At 35.3% G+C, this 23,171-nt stretch overlaps 1 protein-coding gene across 2 annotated transcripts in view; it reads left to right on the forward strand.

The window, feature by feature from the left end:
- LYRM7 (LYR motif containing 7) overlaps positions 1 to 20,693 on the forward strand; it is a 30,864-nt gene extending 10,171 nt beyond the window's left edge. Inside the window, exons 2-5 of one of the 2 annotated variants that reach the window (XM_047863046.1) lie at positions 2,533 to 2,605; positions 4,093 to 4,163; positions 8,562 to 8,643; positions 20,459 to 20,693. In XM_047863046.1, the coding sequence (XP_047719002.1) occupies positions 2,533 to 2,605; positions 4,093 to 4,163; positions 8,562 to 8,643; positions 20,459 to 20,529 (297 nt within the window). In that variant the 3' untranslated portion in view covers positions 20,530 to 20,693. The remainder of the gene's footprint in view (positions 1 to 2,532; positions 2,606 to 4,092; positions 4,164 to 8,561; positions 8,644 to 20,458) is intronic. The other variant, XM_047863049.1, reaches the window with a different exon arrangement.
- The last annotated feature ends 2,478 nt before the right edge of the window (positions 20,694 to 23,171 follow it).

Genomic DNA, 23,171 nt, shown 5'->3' on the forward strand with positions numbered 1-23,171 from the left:
TTACCTCCATGTTTCTAAATAACATGTTTAAACTGCTATTCATTGGGGTTTTTTTCTCTTTGAGGATAATTATTTACTGACTTTTAACAATGGAAGTTAAGGACCAAGCTAAGCTCCCTCCTTATACCTTAGTCTTCTTGTTATATAAATTTTGGTGTATCAGTTTTCATTTTTGATATTACTATGACTGTATAAAATTGTCCACAGTTGAGTCCTCTAATATATGATTACATTGCCTTTCTTTTCTAATTCTTTGTTTTTCTTGAAATTAATAATTTTGTTTTTATTATCATTGGTTAGTTTCCTACTTATCTGTTCCCAAATTCAGTTTGATTTTTTTCCTAGGAACATCTTTTCTAGAGCAGTTCAACCTTGGCTGTAGTCTAGACTCTTTTCCAGGGTGGGCACACAAATGCTGACATGTATTTGTCCTCCACCATCATCTCTGTGTCACTGGATCACCTGTCTCACTGGTTCCCATGTTTTTTCTTTTGTAGTTCATCCCCTTGTGAAGCATTTGCATTTTTGAAAATGTCTGTTTGCCTTTGTAGTTAGGTGATAGTTTAGCTATGTATGGTATTTTGAGCTGGACATTTTTTTTTTTCAAAGCTTGAAAATCTTAAACCATTGTCTTCTCATAATGATGTTATTTAGAAGTCAAGTGCCAGTCTGATTTTCTGTTTTTTATATATGAGTTGTTTTTTATCTTTGAGATTTTCCTTTTTTTTTTTTTTTTTTTTTTTTTAGCATTGTGCTGAACTTATATCATGATGTCCTATCGTATGGGTTTTGTGTTGGGTACTTGGTGAAACTTTATCAATCTAGTATCTCAAGTGCCTTAGTTGGTGATATTTTCTTAATTTTCTCCCCCTTTTAATTTCCTTTGTCTGTTTTCTCTGTTCCTTCTTGTTGGAAATCCTATTAATGTAATTGTTGGTTCATCTAGATTATGCTCTTAATTTTCTTTCTTTTCTCCCCTCAGTTTATACCTCTGAATTTTTATTCTACTTCTCAACTGTTTTTCTCAACTTAATATTTGCTATCACTCATTTGCTATCTGAGAGCTTTTGGGAATTTTCTGAATGTTTCTTTGTTAATTTACTATAACTTCTTTTTATTGTTACAACGTCTTTGCAGTCACTTTGTTTCTGAGTAAGTTCATTGTGATAGTTTGGTTTTTGTTTTGTTTTATTTGTTTATTTATTTATTATTTGTTTATTATTTATTTATTTTATTTATTTATTTTTTGCTACATGTTTCTTGTTTCTGTTTTGGTGTCTGTCTTTGATGTTTGGTAAATATATGTAAATATTTAAAACCATTCCTAGCACACAGGATATACTCAGTAAATAAATATTAGGTATTTTGTCTAGTGAATAAACTAGAGGAAAGGAGGGAATGGGGGCAGAGTGACAAATCTGTGTTAAGTAGTCTAAGCTAAATGATCACCCAACTACAGAGGCAGGTAGACATTTTCAAAAATGCAAATGCTCTACCACAAGAGGATGAACTTGAATAATGTTCAGGGATGGAGAATATCGAAAACATTAGAGAGACATTCCTAAGGTTTCCACATGAAAAGTAATGTAGACTTAAAGAATCACCTAAAGATTTCGAGCTTGAGAAATTCAGTGTCTCCTATTCTCTGAAATTAAGAAGACAGGAGAAAAAGCAATATTGGGGCAACAGGATTGAGTATGTTTTTAGATTTGAGAAGTGCGAAGTAGACTTAGTTTAACGCTAAAGACTCTACATAGTCTGTCTTCTACCCAAATGTCAGGCTTTGTTCTCTATTTCTTTAACATAGCCTTAGAATATTCATTAGTCTCAGTATTCTGCTTCTCTTTTGGGAAATCACAATCACACTTTGTTAAATTATCTGTAACATCTTGCTTCTTGGTCTCTTAAGATATATACCAGGTTCATGAGTTTGTGTATGTGTGTGTAAAACTTTAAGAACAGATGAAGTCCTCAATATGTTAAGAAAAGTGAGAGTACAAACCAGACTGACAAAGTTTGTTAGTAGTTGATAGTATACTGGTTTTGACAGGGGGATTATTAACTTTTTGACCATCCCTTGTTTTTTCCAAGAACTTGGTATTATTTTTTAAATAAAGCTATTTTTTTTTATTTAAAGATAAATAATGAAGGGAAAGTTATTTTGGCAAACCCTCATTTCCACCAGCTACTTTGAAATATAGGGGCGCCTGGGTGGCTCAGTCGGTTAAGCGTCTGACTTCAGCTCAGGTCATGATCTCGTAGTCTGTGAGTTCGAGCCCCACGTTGGGCTCTGTGCTGACAGCTCAGAGCCTGGAGCCTGCTTCAGAGTTTGTCTCCCTCTCTCTCTGCCCTTCCCCTGCTCCTGCTCTGTCTCCCTCTGTCTCAAAAATAAATAAAAACATTTTTAAAAAATTAAAGAAAAATAGTCTAAGTAACAAACAGGAAAGAAATGCTGTTGAATCCTTGTAATTATATAAAATGTGAATTTTTTTTCTTTTGAGATCTGAATTCTAATTTTTTTTTCTTTTACAGGTTTTACAGCTCTTTAAAACATTACACAGGACCAGACAACAGGTTTTTAAAAATGATACCAGAGCACTAGAAGGTAGGTTTACTTTTTGCTCCTTTGGAGTAAGTGCATTCTTCACATGGCTACTAATATATCCAAGAAAACTTGTATGGTCAAGACCCATCTTAGAGAGTGATCTTCACTATCTCTCCCCTAATGTTGTTATGTTTTGTAAAGATTAGTTTACATTACACTTCTTTGAGGCATATCTTCTTAAAAAATTTTTAAAGATCAAGTTCTTACAAAAAATCAGAATTTCAATGTGATCGTTTGCTTGCTTTATGTTCGAGCCATTAAACTTACTCCTCTATTATATAATCCCATTTTCACACTCTTGGACCAGATACTACCATATAGTTAATGCCTTGTTTCCTGCTCAAAGTGATAGTAGTGCTGAAAGAGAACCTATCCCAAACGATTATAATTTAGTATTTCACTGTTTTAAGTGGCTTCTTATCTGGAAATCAGAGCTCTAAAGCTTAGTTTCTATGTTGGTCATGTTCAGTATCTATCTTAATATATTTCTAAAACTCTTTGAGAGGGCACTTAGATAGTGTCCTCACTATTCCCCAGGAATTCAAGTTTTTGTAATTCACCAAAAATAATTTCTTGAATATTAAAGTGTATACTTCATTTTGTATATACTTTACCAAATTCATTTAATCCTACATCCCTGTGAGTTACTATTATAATTTCTGTTTTCTTCAGATGACAAAATTGACAAAATGTGAAAGAATTTCTCCCACATCGTATTTAGTGAGAGGTACAATTGGAATTTAGCCTAAGCAGTTTGGGTGCAAAGCCCAAATCTTCACCATCTTATGTATCGAAATATATCAATATATCAAGCAGCTTTTCTGGCTATTCTCCATCAGCAGCATATTTTTGTTACTTTAAGTGTTTTCAAGTGACATAAGAACAGTTAACCTTACATAATTACTAAGCACTTTACATGGGTTGCTCTATTCAATGTTCACAGCATCAATAAGGCAGTTGTTAGATTAGACTAAATTGTGCTATAATGATGCCAAGTGTCAGTGGTGTACATGAACAAAAGGTTTATCACTCACTTTACATGTTAGCCAAGACACTTATATATATATTTTGTTCCTATGTCTTTGTGTGTGTGTGTGTGGTTTAACATGCTTGTATATATTCGGTTTTGCCATTTTAAAGCATTTTAATTGTAATTTTTAGATTTATGGAAAAAAGCATTAAATGGGATCTATTAGAGTCTAGTAGCTGGAGGTACACAAATGAAACTGGAAGTAAAAAGCAGAAAACAAAAATATTAGAGCATTAAGAATGTATTCAGTTTAATTAGAAATTTGCCAGCCTGTCAAAAGCTCTCCAAGACACTTGTTTAATAAATATCTTGTTTTTTTTATCATTTGTTTTACATGAGGCAAAACTATCTCAACTACTAGAGAAGTAGTCATTCATAATGAATAACCTATAAATTCTTGGGGCAGGAATTATAAATTAGAAAAGAAATAATTGTATATATATTTTTCTTTCTCTAGCAGCCAGAATAAAGATAAATGAAGAATTCAAAAGTAATAAAAGTGAAACTTCTCACAAGAAAATAGAAGAGGTACAGTAATTGAGTCTTTCATTTATGACATCCCTTATACATTTTCTTAGCCACTAGAGAAAATGATGAAAATAGAGGGGTTATATGAAATAAAAATTATTACTTGATAGTTAAAGGCATCACAACTATGTCTATAGTTCACTTGTTTGGTATGGCTCACCTCTTCAGGCTCATCTGCCTACACCCCTAAGACAGCAAGTTTCTGGCTGAAAAGAACATGGATGTAGCTATGGTCAGAGCAAGAGCAGCTGAACCAATCCAGAAACCCACAGAAATTCTATCTTCACCTAAGGCAAGTGACTGAAACTAAGGAGAATAAATATTAAAACTGCAGATAGAACTTCTCTATTCATTTAGCTCAACTAGAGGCTTTTTTTTTTTTTAATTCCTGTCTTGGCAGTGAAAGTTAATCAGCCAGTTTGTGAACTCTTCTTGTTTTGCCTTTTAGTCACTTGTTCTAGTTGAAGACAGTCCGTCTACTGACACTAATCTATGAACTTCCTAATACTCCCAGTACATATTCATTTTAAAAAATGCACAATGATTTGTTTATTGTTTAAACTCATATTGCATATACATACATATTGTCTCTGTTTTTAACTTCCCAAGTATTTCTTTATCTCATTTTGTATAAATGTAGGGAAAGAACCCTTAGGAAGAAAACAAAAAAATGGAAAATTATTTGCAGGGCAGTTATAATTCCAAGAATTGGTTTGGTTTAATAAAATCTACCGGTTAACTTTTTTTTTTTTTTTTACTTAAAATGCATTTATTTTCAGTAGAGAAAAATACTATTTTTAGAATAGTAAATATCTATAATGATCAAATTAATGAGACAAAATGAGGTAGCTTGAGTATTTCTATCCCTGTAATATAAAGGGAAAGATTTCACTTAGCCATTTGATAGGGCAAACAGGGACTTTGTAATTTTTTTCATGGCAGAAGTTAAGATGACATCATAAGTGATGACTTGAAGAGAGGGTAATGGATGTATACAAAAGTTTGTACCATTTGCTATTCAGTAGACTGATTACTAAGAATGTGGTAATTGTTTTTTAATTTTGAAATCATGGTAAAAAAATTTTAAATTGAAGTCTGTTTATGTCAACTGGGAGATGAACTACAGTCTTCTAAATTTATTTTACTTGTGAAGCACCAATTTAGCATTAAGCAGTATAGAAATTAGATATTTGTTATATACAAATATATATTTTGTATGTTTTGTAATTCTGCATCTGTTAAATATTTAGTGGTTCTTAGATTATCACATTGTTGTGTATTAGAGCATTAATGAAATCTTGATGCCAAAAGGAATTTTATGCATCCTTTACACCAGCAGTTCTCAACTCTTTGATCTCAAGACCCTTTTGCTTTCTTAAAAGTTCAGGACCCCAAAGTGCTGTTCATATGGTGTCTCTTTCACTATTTACCATAGTAGAAATTAAAACTGAGAAATTTTTGAAATATATATTTATTGTCTAAAAATAAGCTCATTACACATTAACAGATACACTGTTTATGGAAAATAACCATATTTTCAAAAAATTTAGTGAGAATATTGTTTTATATTTTGCAAATCTCTTTGAAGTCTGGCTTAATAGCAGTCAGCTAAATTCTCATATCTGCTTCCTCATTCAGTCCGGTGCAGTGTTTTTTAGGTTGAAATATATGAAGGGGCACCTGAGTGGCTCAGTCAGTTAAGCGTCGGACTTCAGCTCACCTCATGATCTCACAGTTTGTGAGTTTAAGCCTCACATCGGACTCTTTGCTGTCAGCCCAGAGCCTGCTTCAGATCCTCCGTCTCCCTCTCTCTCTGCCCTTCCCCTGTGCGCATGCTCTCTCTCTCTCAAAAATGAATAAACATAAAAAGAAATATATGAAGAAAATTCAGCCTTACACAGATGCGTAGTTGGAAAAGTGTCAGAGTACAGAGTAACGTTTTCAAATAAATTGAATATTCTTTGATACTACACCTCAACAGTTTGTAAATTTCTTTAAAGGTTAGTTGCACTGTGGAACTCTGTTACCTGTTACCCTCACCAATGGGTGGAGAGAAGTAGGTAGATAAGTAGATGCTTTTTTTTTTTTTTGGCTCCTGGATTTGTACAGACCACCTCTTGCTCATCCCCTCTGATTTCCCCGTATCCCTGTTCCTCATCTGACTTTGTTTCCAGCATTAGACCTATGATTCAACTCAGTTTATGCACCTCCAATAGATGAGAACACCCATATTTTTCCTTTCTCTTGCCAGGTCCCTTCTCAGGTTTGTTGAGAGGTGAGTGTTTGCTCTAACACAACCTTCTCCGTATCCGTTAATGGCAACTCCCTCCTTTTAATGCTCAGACCAAAAACCTTGGTCAACCTCTTTCTTGATTGCTTTCTTTCACACTTATATCCAACCTGTCAGCCAGTTTTGTTGGCTTAACCTTCAAAATACATGCAGAATTCTACCACTTCTCATTCTCCCTATCATTACCTCCTAGTTCAAGCCACCATCGTCTCTCACTGGATTCTTACAAAAGCCTCCTAGTAGGTATCCCTGCTTTCACCCTAACTCCCTAGAGCCTATTCCTCAACACTTTTAAAAGAAGATTGTTTTATTTTTATTTATTTTTATTTTATTTTATTTTTTTATTAAGTAGACTTCACCCTCAGTGTAGAGCCCAACATGGGGCTGGAATTCACGACCCTGAGATCAAGACCTGAGCTGGGATCAGAGTCGGATACTTAACCAACTGAACTACTCAGATGCCCCAGACTGCGCCTTTTAAAATATATAAAGGTGTATCTCATCACTCTTGTACTCAAAAACCCTTATAGCTTCTCATCCCAAAGTAACAACTAAAGTCCTTACCATGGCCTGTAAGATTGTATCATCTGACTCCTGTTAACTCCCCACTTCAGCTTACCCTCTCTCTCCTACTCTTCCAGTCTCAGTGTGTTCTTTGAGAGCACTGGAATTCACCAAGAACTTTCCTGTCTTACGGCATTTATGCTTTTGCTTCTTCCTAGGATATTCTTCTCCAGCGTGGCCTCAAGTCTTGATTTAGTAGACCAATATATTTAATATGTCTTTCTCTTGGAATGGATCTTTTACCCATGCATGATTTTGTAACATCGTGCACCATTGAGTTGGAAAATACAGGTTCACTAAGTAATGCATACCTTCCAAATGTTGACATAGTTCAATATGTAATGTTTTAAAATTATATTTATTAATGTTAATATCCATCTCATAAGTAAAATTTCTAAGTATTGGGAAATTCCCTAGAATTCTAATTTGTTCTTGAAAATTTGAATTTTGTCATTGTCAGCAAATAAAATAGAGTCCACTTACTCATTTTCAAGAAAATGTTTTCCAAATACCCAAGTCTGAATAATCATAGTTTGTCTGTGGTTCATTCAGGTCAAAATGGTAGTCCATGGAGAAGACTCTACTTTTGCTATAACCCAAACAATGCAGAAAGCTCTAGTGTCATGAAAATCATTTTGACTTCATGGTATCTGAAAGACTTTCAAGGTACCTTAAGGGTCCACGACTTTACAAATCATTGTTCTAGTCCATTTCTTCATTTTGCATATGATAAATTATGAAACTCAGAGTTGGTTATTAACTCAAGGCCTAATACTTAATGATAGAGCCAGATTTGGAATCCAAATATTCTGACTTCTAATTCAGTATCATTTCTACTGTTTATAGTACATCCGACTCTATAAAAGAAAGACTCAGCCATCTCCTGAAGAACACAGCATTTACTCTTTTATGTAAGTTTATTTATTTTGAGAGCAAGAGAGGGTGAGAGAGAATCCCATACAGGCTCTGCAGAGCAGAGCCTGATGCCAGGCTCAATCCCATGAACTGTGAGATCATGACCTGAGCTGAAATCAAAAGTTGGATGCTTAACAGACTAAGCCATCCAGGCACCCCAAAAACAGCTTTTTAAAAAAAAAATTTATTTTAATTTTATTTTAGAGAGAAAGCAGGGGAGAGGGGCAGAGGGGAAGAGAGAATCTTAATCAGGCTCCACACTGTTAGTGGAGCCTGATGTGGCTCAGTCTCATGACCATGTGATCATGACGTGAGCCGAAATGAAGAGCCAAGGGCTCAACCAACTGAGCCACCAAGGCGCCCCCCAAAACAGCATTTTTAACATATAAAATACACATTCAAGAAAAAATAATCTATTTTGGAACAAAATTTGGAATGGATGGATAAAAGTTCAAAGTACACACATGTCTATATTCTCTACGCTTGGAATAGTTTTAAAAAGTTAAAGGCAGTATTACCTAAAAACAACTAAACAGTATACCTACGGTTTTCAAAATCATTGCATTCTATATGGACCATTGGAAAAAAAAAACACCCAGAGGATTTATTATGTTTGGTTTTCTTAACAGCTAATAAAAATAGGTTCCGACGTTGAATTGTTACTCAGAACATCTGTTGTACAAGGTATTCATACAGACCACAATACACTGAGTAAGTAAAATTAAAAATGTTTTCTGACTTCTATGTGTTTTAAACTATTGAGCAGTTGCAGTGCTTTTAGTGCTTAATAATAAAGCAACTTGATTTTGCCAGACAATGTGGTATATCCTGTATACATTTCTTTGTTTTTTATAAATTTTGTTTTCTTTATTTTTAAAAAATTTTTTTTACATGTTTATTATTATTATTATTATTATTATTATTATTATTATTATTATTTTGAGAGAGAAAGAGAGACAGAGTGTGAATGAGGTAGGGGCAGAAAGAGAGGGAGAGACAGAATCCAAAGCAGGCTCCAGGCTCCAAGCTGTCAGCCCATGTCAGAGCCTGACATGGGGCTCGAATTCACAAACCACGAGATAATGACCTGAGCCGAAGTTGGAAGCTTACGAACTGAGCCACCCAGGTGCTCCTATCCTGTATATATTTGTAAGGCTACCATTTAAAATGCCAGATTATGAAACTTTATTTTACCAGATTTTTTTTCTTTTTCTTTTTTAAATTTATTTTTTCTGTTTAATCTTAACTACTGGTTATATCATAGAACTATAGTTACAAAAACAGTATGACTATTTTTTCATCATATTTATTTGATGTTCTTAACAACTGTATTATCAGTTATCACCTACTTAGACTGTTTATCTTTTATTCTTTGGTTAGAGTTATTTTAATTTAGAAGAGTTGGTATTATAGAAAATGGAAATACAGTTGAGGATCCTCCGTTATACCTCCAGATACCTCATAGGGCTTCAGCAGAATTTCCATTTCACATTATATTTTGTTCTCATTCCCTAAAATATCTTTGAGGACGACAACAACAACAACAAAAGATGACATTCAAATTTTTTAAAATGTTTTCTTTTTATTTAATTAAAAAAAAAAAAGGGGAGAGGGGCAGAGCAGGGAAGAGAGAGAGTATCTTAAGCAAGCTCCACACTCAGTGTGGAGCCAAACACAGGTCTTGCTCCCTTGGCCCTGGGATCATGACCTGAGCCAAAATCAAGAGTCAGATCCTAAACTGACTGAGCCACCCAGGTGTCCCAAGGTTTCTTTTTCTTTCTTTCTTTTTTTTTTTTTTTCTGAAGTAATCTCAAAGTATAACATACAATCAGAAAAGTGCAAAATTATAAATATACAGCCAGGGAATTTTCACAGAGTAAAATAACCATGTAATCACCATACAAAGTAAGCTATTTCATAATATTACCAGTATTCCCCTAACTCCTCATGTCCCTTCCAGATACCCGCTTCTAATAAGCTAACCACTATCCTTACTATTAATACTGTAGATTTTTAATTTAGTAAAATAAAATGTTTGAACTTTATATAAATGGAATCGTAAAGGATTACTATTTTGTCTGGCTTTTTTCAACATTGCATTTGTGAAATTAATCTATTTTGTTGTGTATAACATTTCTATGAATACTGTTGGAACATATCACAGTTTATCCATGCTGTTGTTCATTTATGTTGTTTCTAATTCTTAATGTGTAATGACTATTGATTCCTTGAACATAATTGGATGTGCCTTTTAGTTCAAAATTTATAAATATATGAAAAATTTGTGTGTGTGTGGGTATACACACGCACACACACACCAACACCACACTCACAGTTGACCCTTGAGCAGTGCAGGGGTAGGGGTGCTGACTACATTAGAAAATTCATGTGTAACTTTTGACTACCCAAAACCTTAACTACTAATAGCCTGCTGTTAATAAGAAGCCTTACCGATAACATAAACACATATGTTATAGTATCATATACTATGGTCTTAGAATAAAGTAAGCTTGAAAAAAGAAAATATTATATTATAAGGAAAATACATTTATAGTACTGTACTGTATCGAAAAAATGAATGTATGATACTCCTAACCAGTTTTCCAAATTAGTTAGGCTAATTTACACTTCCAGCAGCAGTGTCTGGGACCTCGGGGTGCTTCATATCCTCACCAACACTTGGTAATCTGCACCTCTTTAAGCACCCTTTCTGGTGATTGTGTTATGGTATTTGCATTGTGATTTTAATTTGCGTTTCTTTGGTGACTAATAAAGTACTAGCACCCTTTCAGTTGTTAAGTGGCCATTTGGATATTCTTTTATGAAGTGACTGGTCAAGTCTTTTTCCCCTTTTTCCAAGGGGTTAGCTGCCTTTTTATTACTGATTTGAAGGAATTCTTTGTATATTCTGAATCTATGTATTACAAGAATCTTTTACTTAATGGCTTGCCTTTGGTTTTGGTAATGTTGCCTTTTGATGAGAAGTTCGTAATTTTAATATAATCCAGTTTGTCTATTTTTTCATTTATGGTTGATACTTTTTTGTCCTGTTTAAAAAATCTTTGTGTGTCTCAAGCAAGGTCATGAAGAGATATTCCTGTGCTTTCTTCCAAAAGCTTTAATGTTTGATCTTTTCCATTTGGTTGTTTATATCACCTGGCGTTGGGTTTTGTATATGGTATGAGCTAGGGGGTCAAGATATTTTTTTAGTTGAAGTATAGTTGACACAATGTTAGTTTCCGGTTTACAACATAGTGATTTGATAACTCTGTCCATGCTATGCTAATCCCAATGTAGCAACCATTCATCACAACACACTATTACACTACCATTGACTATATTCCCTATTATTTACCTTTTATCCTTGTGACTTACTCCATAACTAGAAGCCTGTACCTCCCATTCCCTTTCACCCCTTGTTGCCCATTTCCCCACTACTCTCCTTTCTGGCAACCACCGGTTTGTTCTCTGTATTTATAGGTCTCTTTATGCTTTTTTTGTTCATTGCTGTGTGTTTTTGGTTTGGTTTGGTTTGGTTTACATAGAAGTGAAATCATTTGGTATTTGTCACAATGTTTTTACATGTGAATGTCCAATTGATCGAGCATTTATAGAGAAGACCACTTTTTCCCACTGTACTGCAGGGTTACTTTTGTTATAAAATAAAATGACTATATATGCTTTCAATTGTTTCTGAACTTCATAATCTCTGCAATTAGTTTTTCTATCGATCCATCATATGCTTTAATGTCTTGATTATTACAGTCTCATAGTAAGTCTTGGTATTTAGTAGTTTAAGCCCTATAAAGCTTTAAAGTTATTTTTAAGTTCATGAGGATTTATCAGAAATTATTAGATCTGAGTTGTATTCATAAGGGCAGTAAACATAGTAAAAAAAAATGCAAAACAAAATTTGCATTACTCTAAATTGCAAATTTTAATCATTACCTTTAATCTTAATAATGATCTTTAGAGCTTTTGTGTAGTATAGCCAACATTTTATACAGGTAGTCCCTTCTAAATGTTATTATTTTAATAAAATAATATTTATATGAATAAAAATTAAGTTATTTCAAACATTTAAATTGGATATATTTCAAATGCCTGGTTTTAGATGTGATAATACTGGTTTAAATTTCTTTTGATCTTTTGGTTTTCTTTATAATTTAATTTTCCCACAAGATTGAAATTTTTGAGCCTTTCATGGTAATTAGTATATAGTGCTATATTACCTTAAGAATGGCCTCATCCATCACAATCCCAGACTTTAGCCTCTACTACAAAGCTGTAATCATCAAGACACCATGGTATTGGCACAAAAACAGACACATAGACCAATGGAATAGAATAGAAACCCCAGAACTAGACCCACAAACGTATGGCCAACTCATCTTTGACAAAGCAGGAAAGAATACCCAATGGAAAAAAGACAGTCTCTTTAACAAATGGTGCTGGGAGAACTGGACAGCAACATGCAGAAGGTTGAAACTAGACCACTTTCTCACACCATTCACAAAAATAAACTCAAAATGGATAAAGGACCTGAATGTGAGACAGGAAACCATCAAAACCTTAGAGGAGAAAGCAGGAAAAGACCTCTCTGACCTCAGCCGTAGCAATCTCTTACTCGACACATCCCCAAAGGCAAGGGAATTAAAAGAAAAAAATGAACTACTGGGACCTTATGAAGATAAAAAGCTTCTGCACAGCAAAGGAAACAACCAACAAAACTAAAAGGCAACCAACGGAATGGGAAAAGATATTTGCAAATGACATATCGGACAAAGGGCTAGTATCCAAAATCTATAAAGAGCTCACCAAACTCCACACCCGAAAAACAAATAACCCAGTGAAGAAATGGGCAGAAAACGTGAATAGACACTTCTCTAAAGAAGACATCCGGATGGCTAACAGGCACATGAAAAGATGTTCAGCGTCGCTCCTTATCAGGGAAATACAAATCAAAACCACACTCAGGTATCACCTCATGCCAGTCAGAGTGGCCAAAATGAACAAATCAGGAGACTATAGATGCTGGAGAGGATGTGGAGAAATGGGAACCCTCTTGCACTGTTGGTGGGAATGCAAACTGGTGCAGCCACTCTGGAAAGCAGTGTGGAGGTTCCTCAGAAAATTAAAAATAGACCTACCCTATGACCCAGCAATAGCACTGCTAGGAATTTATCCAAGGGATACAGGAGTACTGATGCATAGGGGCACTTGTACCCCAATGTTCATAGCAGCACTGTCAACAATAGCCAAATTATGGAAAGAGCCTAAATGTCCATCAACTGATGAATGGATAAAGAAATTGTGGTTTATATACACAATGGAGTACTACATGGCAATGAGAAAAAATGATATATGGTCTTTTGTAGCAACATGGATGGAACTGGAGAGTGTGATGCTAAGTGAAATAAGCCATACAGAGAAAGACAGATACCATATGGTTTCACTGTTATGTGGATCCTGAGAAACTTAACAGGAACCCATGAGGGAGGGGAAGGAAAAAAAAAAAAAAGAGGTTAGAGTGGGAGACAGCCAAAGCATAAGAAACTGTTAAAAACTGAGAACAAACTGAGGGTTGATGGGGGGTGGGAGGGAGGAGAGGGTGGGTGATGGGTATTGAGGAGGGCACCTTTTGGGATGAGCACTGGGTGTTGTATGGAAACCAATTTGACAATAAATTTCATAAAAAAAAAAAAAAAAGAATGGCCTCATCATTCTTTCTATTAAGAGATATATGGGTCTCTTTTTCCTACTTTGTGCCTATGTCCAAGATATAACAAATTGGATTATTTAATCTACTTTAAAGTTATTTTAAGCAAATATCTCCACAAATTTTAGCAGTGTTTGTACTGGTATATAGAAATGAATTAAAATTCTGCTACTTGGCTAAAAAGTACTGTGTTGAACAGACGCAGTGGGAATAGGCAACTTTGTCTTGTTCATGATCTTAGAGGAAGAGCTTTCTGTTTTTTACCATTGACTATGATGTTATGGGCTTGTCCTATGTGACTTTTATTATGTTGGGGTGTGTTTCCACTACAGCAGTTTTGCTGAGAGTTTTTAATCATTACTGCATGTTGAATTTTGTTGAATCCTTTTTCTGCATCTTTTGCATTGATTCTATGATTCTTTTTTATCCTTCATTTTGTTAATGTGGTGTATCACAGTATTTTGCAGATGTTGAACCATCTTTGCATCCCTGGTATAAATTCCACTTGATTGTCAAATTCTGCTTGATCCACTTGATACATGATTCTTTTCACTTGTTGTTGAATTTGATTTGCTAATATTTTGTTGAGGATTTTGCATCTGTTTTCATCAAGGATATTGACCTCTGATTTTCTTTTCTTGTAGTGTCCTTGTCTAGTTTTGGTATCAGAGTAATGCTGGCTTCATAAAATGAGTTTGAAAGTATTCCTTCCTCTTTTGTTTCATTTACTTATTTATTTATTTTTAATCTTGACCTAAATTTTTATTTGGGCCATAAATAAGTTAAAGGATTTTATTTTAAGAAATTATTGTTTTGGGGATATCTGGGAGGCTCAGTCAGTTAAGCATCTGACTTCTGCCCGGATCTTGATCTCACAGTTCATGAGTTCAAGTCCTGCAACAAGTGAGCTTGAGCTCCGCTTAAAGTGAGGTTCTGCCCTACTTTGGGTGAGCTCCACTTCTCTCTCTCTCTCTCTCTCTCTCGCTCTCGCTCTCGCTCTCCCTTTCTCTCTCTCTGCCCATTGTGGGATTCTCTCTCTCTCTCTCTCTCTCTCTGCCCCTCCCTCACTTGTACCCTCTCTCTCTCAAAAAACAAATAAAATAAAGTGATTAAAAAAAAAAAGAAATTACTTTTTTGGGGGCACCTGTGTGACTCAGTCAGTGTCTCACTTTGGCTCAGGTCATGATCTCATGGTTAAAGAGTTCGAGCCTCACATTAGGCTTGCTGCTTTCAGTGCATAGCCCGCTTTGGATCCTCTGTCCCTCTCTCTTTCTGCCCTTCCCCACTTGTGCTCTCTCCCTCTCAATAAATAAAACATTAAAAAAAAGGAATTACTCTTTAACTGATAAATTTCATATGACCATAATAAGGTTTTTAGGGGCCTCTAAAGTACAGGAAATAAATCATGATATCGATGTAGTTCTTTTTCAAGATCTGACAACTTCAATAAACTTAATGTTGTTATGGCACATTGATATCTAACATAGAGAACAAAGTCAAGGATTTTATAATCAGTAAAGAAACATTACAGTGAAAAATAGTATACAGCATGTAAATCTGCCTCTTATATGTTTGTCCTAATGAAAGTGCTAGCAGTTACTTTAGAAAAATTCTATTGTAGGGCACCTTTTGATTCCAAAGATTACCTAATAAGGTGAATTGGGTTAAGGGATTGAGTAATGAATATTTGACAGGCTTTCTGATTATTTACCACTTTCTGAATTGCTCATTTTGTTTCAGAAATTTCCATCTCAGTGAGTTCTAAATTTCCATTATAGAATCTAGAAAATTCAGGGGCTCCTGGATGGCTCAGTCATTTAAGTGGCCGACTTTGGCTCAGGTCATGATTTCATGGTTCGTGGATTTGGGCCCTACGTTGGGCTTTATGCTAACAGCTTGGAGGCTGGAGCCTGCTTCAAATTCTGTATCTCCCTCTCTCTCTGCTCCTCTCCTACTCATATTCTGTCTCTCTCTGTCTCTGAAAAATAAATAAACATTAAAAAAAATTTTTTTATAAGAATCTGGAAAATTCAGTTCCTTGGTTTTCTTTAAAGTTCAGGCATGGAAGGGCACCTGGGTGGCTCAGTCGGTTAAGCATCTGACTTTAGCTCAGGTCATGATCTCATAACTTGTGGGTTTGAGCCTCAGGCTGTATGCTGACAGCTTAGAGCTGCTTCGGATTCTGTGTCTCCCTCTCTCTCTGCCCTTCCCCACTCGTGCTCTGTCTCTCTTAAAAATAAATAGATGTTAAAAAAAAAAATAAAGTTCAGGTATGGAATTTGACATAGGTGCAGTACATTCACTCATACTCAGAAATGAACTTGAGAAAAGATGGTTGGCATACAATCTGTTTTGCTGGCAGTAATGGCAGAGTCAATTTACTGATTCACAAGTGGCACTGGTGTGGTGGCAGAAGCAGATGTAGTAAAATTTAGTTTCCAGCAGCATCTGAAATATAGCATCTTTTGTTCCATGGTGATAGAAGTGATGGCAGTTTCTTGTAGGGGCCAACAGGCAGCAGCAGTTTTCATCATCAAGCCAGTTTTGTGGTATGGATTTGTACATTGTTCCTGGAAGCTTAGCCTTAAGCATGCCTGATTCTTAAGCCCTTACAATAATTGCATGAGTTAGACCAAAAACCTTTTTAATAAATGCCTTTTCTGCTTAATCAGCCAGAGTCAGCTTCTGTTACTTTTAACTAAGAACAACAGAAGTTGTTACCAAAAGTGAGGTGCTGTGCGATTAGTTGAATGGAAGGCAAAGACACAGGTGGATATGACTGTTATGGATCTCACCTTTACAGTCTTTAAGGCTGGTGGCCCTTGTTATGTAGTGATGAAACATGAGGTAAGTGCCTCGTAGTGTTTCTTGAAACACACCGAGTACCAGCTGAAGCTATAGGAATAAGAAATAACCAGAATGTCATGGTGTTCTGGTTATATCTTCCTGCTTTCAGCAGAATATTGAAAAAGAGAATGAATGCAGATTAAGCTAGTTGCTACCAAGCAAAGATGGAAGGAAGTACTGTTTTGCTAAGGGCACTTTTCTGTCTGTGTCCTGATGGAGAATCCTATACTTTAGATTTAGAGTCTTGCAGTGTTGAAGATGAGAATTGCTCTTACCTACTAACACTATAGCCAATACAAGCCGGGGCTTTTGAGTTCTGACATGAAATAAGATCCTTGCCTCAAGCCATTCTCATTTGTCAGGCAAAGATCAGATATACAGTGCATTTACTCACTGGAGCCTATAGTTTTTCATTACTTTAAGAAATATGCATTAATGTAAGGATTGGGGAATGGGCAGAACGTAGAGGCCATTACCAAAGAATGAAAATCTTCATGCTTAAAAACCTATGACTACCTATACATGGAAATGACTAGAAAAAAAAATAATAAATTTGGAGCTTATAAAGTTTTTAAATGAATTATATTGCCAAGAAACCCCAAGTCTGGCTAGCTCACTTCAACTCTTAAGGCCATCCCTGGACCCTTGAACACATATCAATAGCAAGTGGATTGTGAAAGCTTCACAGTCTCAACGAAGAGGATCTTCCCCAGTATCCCACCTCTGGACAAGGATGCCCCTAGCATACAGAACCAGGAGCCTTGAAGAAGAGAGGACAGGAGAAGGTCTTTTAGTCTCCCACAAAACAGGATAGGTGCTGCCAGATTGGCTAACTAGGGAATATATCGCTTGGCAAAAGCAAGAAGTCCTTGCTCTTCCTGTCCAGCAGGATTTAGGATTTGCTGTGGTACAGTGACTGCTGTGTTTCCTATTCCAGTTTTTCATTGCTGTGTCTATACTACCATGTGAGCCCTGGGTAGACCTAAGGGAAAGACTAGCACATCAGCCAGAAATACTTGATTTAAACCTGGTGGATAAGACTTTGGGGGTTGTAAGTTGATATATTCTGTGTATGCACCAAAGGGTATATATTCATGTTGTGTAGACAGGAGGGTGGACCACTTGTATTCACTATCCATTCCTTCTTACTAGCTGAAAACTTTTGTTCAGAGTGCAGTGTGCCAAGACAAAAAAAAAAAAAAAAAGGTTATTTCTCAGGCCACAGGACACCTTTCTGGCCAACATAAGCAGTTATGTACTGGATGTTGCTTGCAAGAAAGCTATTGTTTTCCTGTTAAAAAGTCATAAACCAACCTAGCACTCACCTTTTGCCCTTTTCCCTTCTCCTTGCCTGGAGAGCAGATGTGATGTCACAGCAGCAGTAAAGACAAAAACCACGCATGAAGTATAGCACAACAGGAATGTAAAAAGAGCCTGGCTTCTTAGTGGTAGTAAAGACCCGTAGTAGCCCAGGACTGCCTTAATTCATATTTCTTAATATGTGAGAAAATTAAATCTCTTACTTTTTTAAACTACTGTTTGTTGTACTTTTGGTTAATGTCTTTTCCACCAGACTGTAGACTCTTTGAAGCTGAATAGGCTTTTTTTTTAAATTGAAGTATAATTGACATATAACATTATTAGTTTCATTTCTACAACATGATTCTATATTTGTACATATGGCAAAATGACCACCACAATAAGTCTAGTTAATGTCTGTCCTCTACGTAGTTACAAATTGTTTTTCTTGAGATAAGGACTTTTAAGATGTACTCTTAGTAGCTTTCAAATACAGTATTATTAACTATTGTTATCATGCTGTCCTGAAAAGACTATTATATATTCATCTCTGCATCTTCATTTCATGATGTAATGTTCAGCATAAAATAGGCACATATATGTTTGATAAGTGAAACAATTTATTGCCATTGTTACTAAGTTAAAACCTAATCTATAATTTGCTCTCTGGTGTTATCTCCCAAGATTTGGTAAAAGCAGATGAGATATAAAATATTTATTTCACTGGTTTTCATTTCAGTAAGCCACATTTATGACCTGGCTCATAAGAACATTATTTTTAGTTAGATCAGTTATATTTTCCTTTCAAATTAAATTTATTTTAGTGACACCTTTTAGAAATTTTTTTTTTAGTAATTCAAATTTACAGAAAAGATGCAAGAGAAGTTGAAGGGTATGGATACTTCCTTTACTGAAATTTCACAAATGCTAACATTTACCACATTTGCTTTATTATTCCTCCCTCATTTTTTTTCCTGGATGTTCTGACAGTACATTGCAGACATAATGCCTCTTTACCCCCAAATGATCATTTTTGAAATCATGATAGCCCGCTAAGATTATATTTGGAGAAAGCGTGTATTTCTTAAAAATACTTTCATATATATTTGCTAAACTTGCAAGGAGATTCTCTTATAAAACCACAGTATAATTATCAAAACCACAATATTAACATTGATACAACTGTATCATTTGCATGTTTTCATTTGTCATAACTTGTCTTCCATAGCAGAAGAAAATAATTTTCCTTCTGGTCTAGGATCCATTGAGGATCACACTATTAGCATTTAGTCACCATGTTTTTTAGTCTTTCTTAATCTGAAGCAATTCCTCAATCTTTCTTTCTTTCATGACCATGATTTTTTTTGAGAGAGAGACAAAGACAGAGAGCACGAGTGGGGGAGAGGGGCAGAGGGGGAGAGAGAGAATTCTTTCAAACATTTTTTTAACATTTGTTTATTTTTGAGAGAGAGAGAGAGAAAGAGAGCATGAGCAGGGGAGAGGCGGAGACAGAGGGAGACACAATCTGAAGCAGGCTCCAGGCTCCATGCTGACACCACAGAGCCCAACACGAGGCTTGAACTCACAAACTGCGAGATCATAACCTGAGCTGAAGTCAGACGCTTAACCAGCTGAGCTACCCAGGTGCCGAGAGAGAGAGAGAGAGAGAGAGAGAGAGAGAGGGAGAGAGGGAGAGAGGGAGAGAGGGAGAGAGGGAGAGAGGGAGAGAGGGAGAGAGGGAGAGAGGGAGAGAGGGAGAGAGGGAGAGGGGAGAGAGAGAGAGAGAGAGACAAGTTTTAAGCAGCCTCCACACTCAGCTTGGAGTCTGATGCAGGGCTCCATTCCTGACCCTGGGATCATGACCTGAGCTGAAATCAAGGGTTGGACACTCAACCTACTGAGCCACCCAGGGGCCCCTGACCGAGTAGGCCCCTGACAGAGTATACCCAAGTTATTTCACAGAAAGTGATGTGAGCATTTTTTTTATCATGATACCTGAATTAACCTCTTCAGGGAAAAAAAGGGAAAATCAGTGATCTCAAAATTTTGGATCTCAGTTGACCTTCAGCAAGATATGTTACTGAAGACTCATATTTTTTGTTGTTGTTGTTGTTTAACTGTGTTTCTCAGTGGGGAACTGTTGACATTTTCAAAGGATAGTTCTTCACTGCACCAAATTGTCCCATACATCCCTGGCTCCTACCCACTAAATGCAGGCAGCATTCTTCAGTTGGTGTGACCACCCAAAACACCCCCATGTGAGAACTACTATTCTGTAAAATTTAGGATCTTTAAATTAGAGAAACAGTCTTGCTTTTTATATAATAGGCATTTAAACAAATTTCCTGTTGATTATTTTAATTATCAGTAATGTGTCATCAGATAGGTGATAATGTGCTTTAGCCTAATTCTGTTCACGTAATTAGTTATATTTAATAAATGATAAAAGGTTCAGTTGATCATATATGTTTTAATATAATCTGAAATAAGAATTCTGTTAACAGTTTCCATTTAAAATCAAGGACTTCACCCTAGAAATTAACTCAAATATTTATGGAAGATCTACCTTAAAATTCAATATTTTACTGTTAAAAAGTTCAGGGGGAAATGAATGTATGTTCATTTTCATGATGTCAATTACTCTTTTTGTTTTTCTTTCAGAATTGGTCCCTAGGAAAGAACTCCTTATAGAAAATGTGCCATACTGTGATGCACCAACTCAGAAAAAATGAGTTTTCTAGGATAAACTCAAGCTTTGTAGTTTTTAATCTTAAATATATAACTCTGGCAAAAGTTTTGGAAATGGAAATATTCCTCTTAGAACTGGTCTGTTGAAAATGAATGAAGTATTGCATCATAATTAAATTTCACATTAAAAGAACATTGCTGAAAACTGAAGAACATAGTTAAATTATTTCTAGACAGCATTAGATAAGAAGACCTGTAATTTGCATATAAAATCAAAGTTTATAAAGTAAAATGAATGCTTAGGGAGGCATGTCATACTCATTTCTCTTTGACCTTGATGAGTATTTTAGTCTCACCATAACTAAGAGTGCAGTGTTTTGACAAGTTGGTGGGTTTTCCTCCCATGTGAAATGAAACTGTTAGATTAAAACTATTAGATTAAATTTATGATTAGTCCCACAAACCTTAAATTAGTAAAAAATCATAGCATATACCAACTCTCTATAGAAAGTGGCCTTTGTTTCCTATAAAGCATTGACGTTATTTCTGTAATTGTTCTAACAAATAATTACACACTTTCCTTTCAGAGATAGAGTATCTCTCTGTTCCTGTAAAGACATTTTTTTTTCATAAGTCTTCTGAAGATAGATGAATAAAATATCAAAATCACCTAGGATCACTGTGGAATAAATCCGAATTTTTTTAGGAAGGAGTGACCCTTGTTCAAACTATATAATATAGCCTTAGTAGAAATAGCTGTACTTAGACATAGCTAGACTTTATAATGAAAATGTAATACATGGCTCCATTCTTTCCATTTTAATCAATAAACTTACATGGCTTTTTTTTCCCACATGTCCCATCCCTCCCTGACAAGATTGGGAATATCACAGAACAGTTTGTCATTGTACCCTCTAATGGTAGGAATTATAAAATTGTATTTAATAATCTTCTTGTTTTTCTTTTATCTGTGTGTCTTTACCATTCTCTGTTCTTAGTGAACAGTGTGTTCTTTCCTAATTCCCTGATAAGTTTTCCCAATAACAATACAGAGTTTTAAATTTTTGCAAGATTCTTTTTTTTCTTTAATATTTATTTTTGAGAGAGAGCACAAACAGGGGAGGGGCAGAGAGAGAGAGAGAGAGAGAGGGCGAGTGAGAATCCAAAATTGATTTTGCTCTGACAACAGGGCTCGAATCCATGAACTGTAAGATCATGAGCAGAGCTGAAACCAAGAGGCAGATGCTTAATCAACTGAGCTACCCAGGCACCCGTAAAATTTTTGCAAGATTCTTGATGCAAGCTTTGTTTGTTGGCAAAACATGGATATATCCATTCTGGATATGAAATGTTAGGTTTTAACGTAATTTAATTTTAAAACATAATAAAATAATTTAATTTTAGAAAATCAAAGATTTTTCTAAATTCCTTAAGACATATTATACTTAACATTCAGCCATCGACTATCCTTAATGCCTTCTTTTTTTTTTTTTTTTGAACGTTTATTTATTTTTGGGACAGAGAGAGACAGAGCATGAACGGGCGAGGGGCAGAGAGAGAGGGAGACACAGAATCAGAAACAGGCTCCAGGCTCTGAGCCATCAGCCCAGAGCCTGACGCGGGGCTCGAACTCACGGACCGTGAGATCGTGACCTGGCTGAAGTCGGACGCTTAACCGACTGCGCCACCCAGGCGCCCCAATCCTTAATGCCTTCTAATACTTTTGAGGAGAGTAGTTAGTAGTCTGTGGAATGGTTTATACATGTCAAAAGATTTGCTATGTTAGTTTTTTATCTCCCATGTATATTTGTTACTTATGTGGAAATTATACCTACATAAAAATAAAAGTTGTTTGCTATTTGAAATTTGCCTTTATAAAAGTATGCTGAAAGTTGTCATAATACCATCACTGGTAATTTGCCTGACTTACTACTGTTTCATTAAGTATATTATATATTTTAAGGAAAGTTGCCTGACCTAGGTTAATTTAACATATTTTAATTATTTCCGTATTATTGAACAGTTTTAGCAGTTCTTAGCTTTCTCTCTTTAATCTTAATTCCCTTGTTCAATTCTTCACTCACATTAATTTAAATATCTCAACAGGGTTTTTTTTTAATAGTTAACATTAAGAGCAATAGAGGTTAATAATTCATAGGTTTGTTTTATTAAAATAGTGGCTTTGAGATTTTCTCCAAGATACATGTTTTAGATATATAAGAGAAAAGATCCTGTTTATATTAGCAAACAAAACTATAAAATAGAAATAGACTTTTTAGAGGTTCCTGGATGGCTCAGTCGGTTAAGCTGCTGACTCTTGATTTTGGCTTGAGTCATGATCTCATGGTTTGTGAGATTGAGCTTTGCATTGGGCTCCGCACTGCAGCGCAGAACCTGTTAGGGATTCTCTATCCCGTCTCTGTCTGTCCTCCTTGAGCAGATAGATACACACTCTCTCAAAAATAAATAAATTAACAAAAGGAAATGGACTTTTTTTAAAAAAAGCTGTAACTTAAAAATGAAAGATATACTAGGTTCCTAGATGGGACAATTGAAAATTATGGAAGTGAACAGTTCTTTAAATGTTACCTATCAAAATCCCCAAAGATTGGAAGTCTGTCTAAATAAAAATATATAACTTGTACACTCTGTGAAAGCTACTATAAATAAAGTTTACAGAAGATAA

The sequence above is a fragment of the Prionailurus viverrinus genome, chromosome A1 (genome assembly GCF_022837055.1).
Source record: "Prionailurus viverrinus isolate Anna chromosome A1, UM_Priviv_1.0, whole genome shotgun sequence".
Taxonomy (NCBI): Eukaryota; Metazoa; Chordata; class Mammalia; order Carnivora; family Felidae; genus Prionailurus; species Prionailurus viverrinus.